The sequence below is a fragment of the Chelonus insularis genome, unplaced genomic scaffold (genome assembly GCF_013357705.1).
Source record: "Chelonus insularis isolate UGA/USDA-ARS -01 unplaced genomic scaffold, ASM1335770v1 contig_317_pilon, whole genome shotgun sequence".
NCBI classification, from domain to species: domain Eukaryota; kingdom Metazoa; phylum Arthropoda; class Insecta; order Hymenoptera; family Braconidae; genus Chelonus; species Chelonus insularis.
This window is the reverse complement of record NW_023276487.1, coordinates 89,924-100,287: the sequence shown is the minus strand read 5'-3', so window position 1 is coordinate 100,287 and position 10,364 is coordinate 89,924. Positions and strand designations below refer to the sequence as shown.

The 10,364-nt window shown below is 33.1% G+C and overlaps 1 protein-coding gene across 1 annotated transcript in view; it reads left to right on the top strand.

The window, feature by feature from the left end:
- Positions 1-1,309: 1,309 nt before the first annotated feature.
- The window catches only part of LOC118065608 (Ecdysone-induced protein 75B), an 84,638-nt gene continuing 75,583 nt past the window's right edge, over positions 1,310-10,364 (top strand). Inside the window, exon 1 of the mRNA XM_035081011.1 lies at positions 1,310-2,702. Within this exon, the coding sequence (XP_034936902.1) occupies positions 2,492-2,702 (211 nt within the window). The 5' untranslated portion in view covers positions 1,310-2,491. The remainder of the gene's footprint in view (positions 2,703-10,364) is intronic.

Sequence of the window (10,364 nt, the reverse complement as noted above, 5' to 3'; positions counted from 1 at the left end):
ATAGCGGGCGCGCACCCGCGACGCGCATTTTGCCACCCCTGGCTTATGTTGGACTGATGGGCGGCTGTATGTTTCCAGGGACGAAATTCAATGCATTGTGCCCTGCTCTCCCTATAAATATTCACATCAGTGTCATCGACGTCATTGCGATTAATCCTCAGCAATCATTTGTAAACTCCACTGTCAGTTACAAATATGCCTCTTCTCAAGTGAAACTTCATTTCTTTTAGATGTTTACTTTCACATAGGAAATGAATATAAATCATTGCTGTCATTTATTGTAACATTTTTTTTATTTACTCAAATGATAAGGAAACAGATTGCTACATTGTATTTATTCATTAAAATTTTAATTTTAAACACTTGTATCGAGTAATTTTATTTAAATTGATAAAGTAGTGTCATTTATCATCGAATTTGTCTCTATGCAAAGATCAATTAATAATATTGCGTGATAAAGAGAAAAAAACTTATTGAAAATTCAAGTGACATTTGAAGTTTTCAACTACTTCAGTTGTATTAAAAATTCAATCATTTAATCGTTTCAACTTCAAGGATATAAATAATTGAATTTACAAACAGGTTATTAAAAACTCAAGTCAGATTATATTACTCTATTTAGCTGGTTAATTTGCCCACCGTAAGTGCCTAAAATTTTAATCGTAAATTTAAACACATACAAATTTTATTAATACCACTACAATAAAACGATACAAAAAAAAATATTTAATTAATGTAAATTGTAATCATACAACTACAAAAAAGCAGCTAATGTTCATTAAGGATATCCAACTTTTGATAAGTACAATTTTAAATAGAGTATTCAAGAAAGTATTCTCGAAAGATAAACAAATATATGTTAATGACAATAATGTAGTTTCAATTGAATTAAAATACTTGGAGAATGCAAAAATGTTAATGACATGAATAAATCGGTTGGTATGTTTACAGTTGGGTGTTGGGAGCATTGGAGAACGCATCTCTTACGCTTATCGTGGATTCCCGCCGGTTGGATGCGCACGCGTGGCTCGTTTTCCCTTTCATGGGGGATAAAGTTGGACGATGAGTAGGCAATGGGCGCGCATGAAACATCAGCTATGATAGTCTACAGGGAGGTTTTGGGCGGCGCGTGTGTGCGAAAGAGAGTTTATAAAGGTTTGGAAGTGCGCACGGCGGATATCAGAACGTTCCGTCGCGTTAATAAGAATAAAGAGAGGGGGTGAAAGAGAGAAAGATTCGCAAGCTGTACACCACCGTACGTACCGCAGCAGAGCGCGGACTCGTGACGGGTTTGAGCGCTTAATCTCACGCACCGCTCAATCTACACTGCCTGCTACACTCTCACTTTCGCCGGCGCCGTCGACGGTCGTGTCGGCCCGCACCGGCAGTGACACAGTGTCTGCGACCCCCGCATTAGATACATACGCACGTTGTCGCACACTGACCAGCTGTTTTTCTGTGCTATTTGGGTGTTTAAGGAATATCTGATTACATTGGAGTTCGAACATTCATGTACCGATCATAAGCTTAAGTGTCTGTGAATCTTTTTATTGTTTGTCAAAGTATGCAATAAAAAAAATATATATATATATTGTTAAAAAGTCATTTGCACATTACTTAGAAGAAAGTAAACAGAAGACAGACGGAAGGAAGGCCACAAGAGTGAAGGGCAGCGACATCCTCTTGCACTTCTTCTCTTCTTCCTCTTCTTTTTCTTTCTCTTCTTCGCGGAGAGACAAAAACGTTGTAGTGGGGATACACGAAGAGCGAAACAAGGTCTACGCCAGTGGTCCGCGTGTACCTTCTTTCAAAAGTGTCGCCGTCACCAAACGCCGCGGAGCCTGCGCCGATGATATCAATTTTTTGGTACGTCTTGTGAAAATATTATCTTGCAATTTTTATTACGATTATATACATTTATTATATACGTATGTATTTCGTAAAAATTATTTATATTACTACTGTTTTAGTATGAACATTAATGAGTATATTGGCGCTTACATTTTTATTTCAATATATCGCATATAGAAACACCAACAAAGACTCAGTGAGTGACGGAATGTAATAAGACGTAAGTGATAGTGACAGTGATATTTAACTTTAGATTGGTTTAAATACATTTTTATAAGTGATCTTTAATACATTTATCTGTCAAACTGAGTGTGTTACTTATTGAGTGTAAAATTAATTATTGCTCGTAGAAAGACTAGAAAACGATACACTACTTAAAGTACTTGGGAACAGACGGTAAATAACACATAAAGTGTTGAATATTAATTAGTGTAAGTGTCGGCAGATAAGTGATAAATAATTAGTATTTGTTGAACCCGCTGTAGCGGGTTAAATCGCTAACAAAGTGGCTCATACAGCGAGGGATAGAACGGCGGAGTTGCAGGCGGAAGTGAGGAGTGCTATAAGAGTACTCAACGGATGGTGTCCCAGAGGGCCACAGCAGCCTTCAGGCGGACATACTAGAGGTGACACAGTCCTCATGTCACCCCAGTCTCAAATGCGCGGAGGATCATTACATTCAGCACCAACAGGACATCGGACTAGTACATCAACAAATCCACCAACTAGCGTCGTTGTCAGTTCGACCTCTAGCATGCGGCCCCCACCGCCACCACCACCACCAAGGGCAAGGCCCTCATCCGAGGGCAAAGGTCACCATGAGGAGCCCACGAGTTCTATTCCTGATCTTGGTGAGTCATTGCTTTATTTTTTCTATTCTTTTAATTATTATTTTCTTCATAACCATCTTTGGACATATTTTAACTACCCGGAATAATTTAAAGAAATATCTATTCATTAATCATTACAAAGAATTTGTGTTGATCAATTTATCTGTTAAATCAAAGATATATTATTTCAAGAAAACACCTATTGAAGAAAACAATGTTTTGTAATTGAATGACATTACTTTCATTTACATTCAATTAACTAACAATTAAAAACAAACAATATTCATTTCGATCTTTTGCTCTTATCGATTTTTCAGTCATTATTGAAAAATACTACAATTATCATCAAGTTCAACTTGAATACAATTTTTTTTGTCCGACATTGAGTAATCATTTTGAATTTTGCAATGAGGACATTATAAATTAATTGTAGTAGAGAATTAATTTTAAATTATTTAAATTACATGCTTAAATAATTAAATCCTGTAACAATGTATATATGCTGTGTATGAGTATTAGATTAAAAAATGTCGTTCGATTATTACCGATAAGTCGAATGACTTAATATCGGTTTGAAGGACACTAGGATCGATCGATAGATTTGCTTATATGCGATTAACCGTCAACACAATCGCCGCTTGAAACGTTCCTGTCTTTATTGAAATATATGTGTAGAACAGACCTCACACCTTGACCGTTGCTGCTGCTGCTTTTAGTCAAGAGGAAGAGGGGAACAGGGTGAAAGAAAGTCGAACCGGCTGATGTACAATAAAACTATAAAGAATATGAGACGGTTTGAGTTTATCAGTCTGTTGTCAACCAGATGCGTTACACTATCTGACCACAGAAATTCATAGCAGAATTTAATAATGAATATAATCTATCAACAACTAAGAAGCAGGAAATAGCTAAATAAAATGAATAAATAATAATAAAAAAATAAAACAGTATGGTTTAGCAGTTTAGTAGGAGTAGAATAAAATTTTATTATAAAACTTGAACAGACGGTTCGTTTTAATCAACAATCGTGACCTCGGGCAACGATGAGAGTCGTGTGGTTTCAATACTTGTTCGATTACTCTGACTCTCATCGAAACACGTTAATGATGACCGAACGAAAGGGGATCGGACGCACTGGTGTGTTGCATAATATGTCCGGACAGGAGGCGGGTTAAATTTCTGGATAATACTGATATCTGTCCGTGAATAAGCAGTTGAAGGTGATGACCTCGGGATGGAATGATGCGCGTTAAATAATAATCGGTCCAATAGGTGCTCACGATGTTAGCTCCATATGATATACACGCCGACTTCATTGACCGAGTGACACGAGTCATGCTTGTTTAGTCGCGTGATTCACTGGATGAATTTGACTTTTCTTTCAGCAATGTATATAAATATACTCGATGTCTATATTTCATGTAGTATATGTTGTATAGACTTTCTTGACTATCTTGTATTCTCGACTTTGAATGTTTTTAATCTGTGGCTTCTTATCGAACCTATGACCGCCGCGATAGCTTGATTTCGAATGAAGGTCGGATTTATTTCACATTTTATATGCACTCGAGTCTCATTTTTTTTTGTCAATGTAGTCTTTATCTTTATATTGTTAGCTTAAATTGAAGTTTATTTTTATTTTTAAAAATGGTACTGAATATCTTGGAAATTTTTGTTTTCTGTATACTTTGAAGAGAGATTCTTTTATTGTTAGTAAATTTTATTTATTATTAGTATCTAGAGAGAAATTTTTTTGTAGTCTATAAAAATGAATACTTAAAAAGAATATAGAATAATATACATGGCTATTTATTCTAGGAAAGTGTTTTCTTAATTTAAAAAAAAAATGAAGTTTTTTTCGTTCTAAAATAAATGATTTTTCTCGGGATAAAAACACATTGGAGTCAAATAAATTCAGCAATTTAAGTACTTGTCGGTTGCTGATGATGGCAATATTGAAGGAATGAGAAGATAGAAAAAATAGAAGCAAAAAAATGACTTGCTGACCTTGTCCTTGCGACGCGTAGCATTCGACACACGTATAGGACAGCTCTTTCGGATTCTCTCATGGTCATGGTCTCGTCTAACGTCATCGTCTCTATCGTTTTAAATTTAGAGGTCGATTCTGCTGGCTTTCTCTCTAAAATATTTTTTTCAATGTCGAATAAATATTTTTCGTGTTAAATAACGTACATATTCAAATATTTATTATCTTATCAAAATTGATATATATATATAAATTACACTTTGAACAATAGACAAATTTATTCTGTAAGTATTTAAAGTCATCAATAATATTTGTTCATCAACTAAAATAAAAGAAAAAAAAAACAATCTGGTGTAAATTAAATGTGCAAAGATTCAAGTTATAATTTTTGTCAAAGGTAATGGCTTTCAGCAGAAACATTATAGTTTAATCCGAATGTTATCACTATTATTTTAGTATTTAATTAAAGAATTTTATATTTATTATACAAAAAAAATATGGCACAGGTGTTTTATATTAAAATACGTAATAAGTGATCGTGACTACATAGATTATTCTATTGAATTTATTACATGCATGAATATTTGATGGTGAGGTCGATGACATTGATCTTTTTTTTCTTTATTATATGACAATAAATATCTTTTTAATTTTAAATAATATACTTCCATAGGTTCAACTATTATCATACATATACATATTATACATTAATAGACCTTGGCCTCCACACAGAAGGTGATAAAGTTAACAAGATGACGATAAATATTCCAAGTATTTCTGACGTTCCTCGTTGAACTATGCAAGATCATATCAATGATATCATTATCGTCATGAAATCATCAATATTTGAAAGTTTTAAACTTTTAATCACCATAATCTTTTTCTTTAATTACTTACTGTTTGAAGAATCATTTAAATCAGCTGTTTACAGTCACGATGTTATTACACTTTCTAATGTATGATAAATCTGTATATGTGCGTGGAAAGTAGCAAGTTTAATGTCGATTAAGTCTGGCGACGCGGAGGATCGCGTGTGCAATTTAATCGTCATTGAGTAAAAGTGAAAAGTGATAGAGCCGAGTTCTATAGATGTAAAACTTTTACTCTTCTCTCATCATTAAGTTTTAACATAACTTTAAGGAATAAAGAGAAAAACTCTTGTATTTACTTTCACGATACCAAACATCAAAGAAATGTGAATAATCAACTTTTACCTATATTATATGTATAGAGTTGTTTTACTGAACCAATAAGTCTGAAACAAGAAAAGGAAAGTGACGATGAGCATTAGCGCTGCTGGGTTTGATCGGATGTTGTGTCTGGTTATGCCCCAATCAAGAACTTGTCGAGGGCAATGGGTCCCCGCAACGTGTGTTGTAAGCGCAGACACTCACTCTATTTGCATCTGTATAGTTTTGAATGTGCATATACATATATCCTTTCAATTCTTTTTATTTATCTCTACATTCACTCGTGTACATTACATTGTAATAAGTATTAAATTCTTACATACTGACATCATTAAATAGCTCATAACAGAACTGTTACATCTTCGGGCCATTGCATTTTTTATGTTAATCTTATTAATGATTTATTTTTCTTTTTTTTTTTTTGAGAATGTTAATATTATCAGTGATTCTGGTTTATATCGTGCAAAACAGATGATAATTCGACTTTTTTAAAAATTAACATAACAAAACATTGAACTGATTGTAACCTGAGATAATTTTAGAACGAGAATAACATCTAGAGTTTATTGATATTTTCAGATAAAAAAAATAATAGTTCTAACATTTTACATTAAAAAGTCAGTTTATAAATATATAATTAATAATTTGCAATTTTTTAATTTTTTTCACCATTTTACTATTCTATATTATAATGAAAAATTCGCATAATTTATACAGAATTAAAAAAAAAGAATTTATTTGTTAAATTACAATTCTGAAATGGTTGGTCTTATTTTTCTTTTCAAACAAATAATTTTTATATAAGAAAAATATTTCATTAAATGAGTTTGAAGTAAATATGAAATACGTGAATTTCAATTAGATGTTTTTATTAAAATATTCATCTTCATTTCTCAAAGCATAATCGTTTTCATAGGAAAAAGTAATATTAAAAAAATGCATAAACTTGTCGTCTAGTACCTTTGAGTAAAGGTCAAAAGAAGTTGACAAAAGCACGTGCTAATTGGTACATCGCGTTGCACAAATCACGTGGACCAGACTGTAGAATCTCGTATTCTGGCGTCCAGACGATTCGACCCTCTACTTCTCTTACATTCCCCTCCATCATAGTTGCTCTGACTCATTCACAAGTCCACTAATTCTTGCAGCTGATTACTCTCCACTTCCCTCGAGTTATTTACCTTACATGATGAATAAAAAATCTGCTTTAGATAAATATATTAAAAAATATCTATAAATATATTCGCGATACAATAAATGAAGAACTTATTTAATGCGTTATAATAAAAAGAAATTTTATCACCAGTAATATAACGACCATTTTGACTTAGCAATTTTCCATAAATTCATAATATAGAACTAGTGGTTTACGGCCACGCATTTCCTCTCCCTTTGCCAATAGTGAAAGACTACAAACGTATCTGGGTTGTAAACGACGATCGTGGCAAAAAAGTAAGGGGTGGAGCCGTAAGTGCGACAGGCGAGGGGATAGAGAGGGAATGAAAGTAGAGAGGGTGGTAAAAACGAAGGGTTCAGTGTCTCGCAATGACCCTTGCACACTCGATACTGCAAGGGGGGAATGACCTAGTCCCCCTTGGCCTCTCATACCCGTCGTCGCGTCGCGAATCCTCTCACTCTTACTCTCTACTTACCACTCATCGCACACTCGGTCGTGTTTTCAAACGTCTCGCACACGCACTCAAACCCTCGTCGCATACCTTGGGGGTGAAAAATTGCACGTCTCGGTGCATTAATGAAAATAAGGGGAAGAGAAAGTATTCAAATTTTCACCTTTTTCATTCCTACATCATTATTTCCTTTTACTTTTTATTCTACATCATTTTTAATTTTTCTTTTTTCAATTTTCAATCTTTTGTTACTTTTGATAAAAATTTGTAATCTTAATTACAAACCTTATTTAAATATTTACACAAAATTAATTTTTTTTTTTTTAAATTAAAACAACTGTCGTTATTTTCTTGTAAATTACAAAGTTTATCGCTTAAACGATCAAAGGGAAACATTTTGAAGCGTGCTTAGGGTGTTAAGACGCGTTTTCTCAACCCCTTAGTTACGTAGGATTGTTGTACGCAAAATTTATTGAATGATCTCAAAGGACATTAACACAGGAAGATAATTTTAAAAATCAATTATTTCTATACGGCAAAATCCGTAAGTTATTTCGTCATTAAAAAAAATCTTTAATTCTATCGTGTTTTTTTTTCGTAATTAAATAAGAAAGTTGAAAAAATTTTTATAGAATAACGATCATTTTAGATAGTGCACGATAAACAGTAATTGACATTAATAACATTACATGTCAATTACAATACACGTTTAAAAATTAAGTTTTGAAATTTTTTAAAAAAATTTAAAAATATTTCCAGAGTTAGAATTACAAGTATATTAAATATTAAATATTAAAACTTGATTTTCTTTTTGACAAAACATTTATTACAAATGCATCTACATGGTATAATTTAAAGAATTAAAAAACCTAATCTTGTAGTCAATTATCATTGGTTGGAATAAAAAGAAGAGTAAACTTTGATTTCGAATAATTCGAGTTCTAAACAGTAAATCAATTTTTTTATTAAAACAAACGTTTTATTTTCTAATAATTTTTAATTCTAATGTAGTAGAAAAAATCTCAAGAAAATATGAATCTCGATTGAAATACCTTAAGTTTTATAATAAGTCAGTACTTTGATATAACAGAAGGTAATCAGGTGTTTTCTACAAAAAACTTTTCTTTCAGATAATTAAATCATTTTAGTAATTAATATACTTTTGTTGTGATTTCACGTTCATTTGTTTGATAGATTGTTCATCACTGACAATCTAATTCATTCTTTAATCAATATTTCCAGCTCTCTCATATTAAATAAATTGAATTGAAAAAATCCAACTGCCGCAATATTATAAATAATAATGTTCTGAAGACTCTACTTGATAATGTAATTTTGATAATCTCAATTTGTCAGAAACTTGACTAGAATTATCTATCGTCTGACATTCGTTAGGGTTGATTTTCTCTGAATATTTAACGTGATAAGAATCAAATCATGATATACGTCTATAGATTCCATCATGTCATAAATCAAATGGAAAATGATCTCAAATTCTATGTTGAAGTTTAAGGTGTGTCTAGGTGAAATTCAATGGTACCAGGAAGAGGAGAATATAGACTACTATCAAGGGCCAATGTCTTGAACTTTATGACAAGGGTTGATTCGAATGTGGTGTTGGGATAGAAATCGTAAAAAGGGGAGTGTTTGGCGGTTCGCGTTCATTGCCATCTCGTCATCTTGTGCGCATATACATGTATTCTGAGTACAATGTCGACAATGGGTGGGAGTTAAAGGGGGTGGTTGCGACTCGATGCCATTGCACTGCACTGGGTGAGGGTCATTACTCCGAGCAAGGCGAGCCGGTGACCTCGGCGCCAACGCCCGGATCGATCCGATCCCCTCAGCTATAAGGGGTGCATTGCACCACGAGCTTTCCTTTTATTGCTACCCCCAGCTATTACTCTGCAAATCTTCACATTAACACACGTGCTCATGTGTGTATAAGCTCTTTATGAACAAATTCCTTTTTTACTCTTTGCACCTTGCTCTTCTCATGTTTGTTCTCTGTCTGAATGATCTACAGGTCACTTCGATCGTATCCTTTTTTAATCAATTTCAGTTGTCTGTCAATCCATACCTGTGTTCCCTGTTATTCTGAGGGTAAAAACTTCTATTTAGGGCCTTACATTTAACTTCTGGGCCCTATTCAAAGATGGAGCTTCAATTCAACTCAAAAGAATTTTTAACTACTCACATTTCATCAACGATCAATAGATCACGCCACTGTCCTCTCGAGCAAATCGTGCACTTATTTTTTACATATTTTAAATGGCTAACAGGCCTTTTTTCAGCTTAAAAATTATTATGGCAGATAATTTGCATTCACTGAAGTAGAACCTATTCATCTGTATAAACATGTATTAAATAATAAATATGTTTTCAAGTGATTAATGTTATGTGATATGACATATATTCAAGTGAATTTGACATGTAGGAATTAATTTAAATCAAAAATTCTAATACTCAATTATTATAAAGCTGTAAGATTATTTTCCAATCAATTCAAGGGTACCATCATAGATAAATCCCGTTGTGAGTAGATTTCTTTTTTTTTCTAATATTGTTTGATTTCCGGTTTTTTCTACGCATTCTGATGGCAAAATAGCACGTGCCCCTTTGAGGTATAATATACATACCTAACCGCTGTTACGTGAAACATTTTCCTTAAGAGTTCTCGTATTACATCAGGCGCGTGTCGTCTGGCATCCGTTCATCCTGTTATAGGCTTATTATAGTATCTGCAAGGCAGATGTAACTCCCTATTTATGAATTTTTTATTATTTCACACTCACATGTCATAGTTACGAAATTTTTTTCTATCATTTTGTCTAGTATATTGATAAAAAATTGACAAGAAAAAATAACAGTTGAAGAA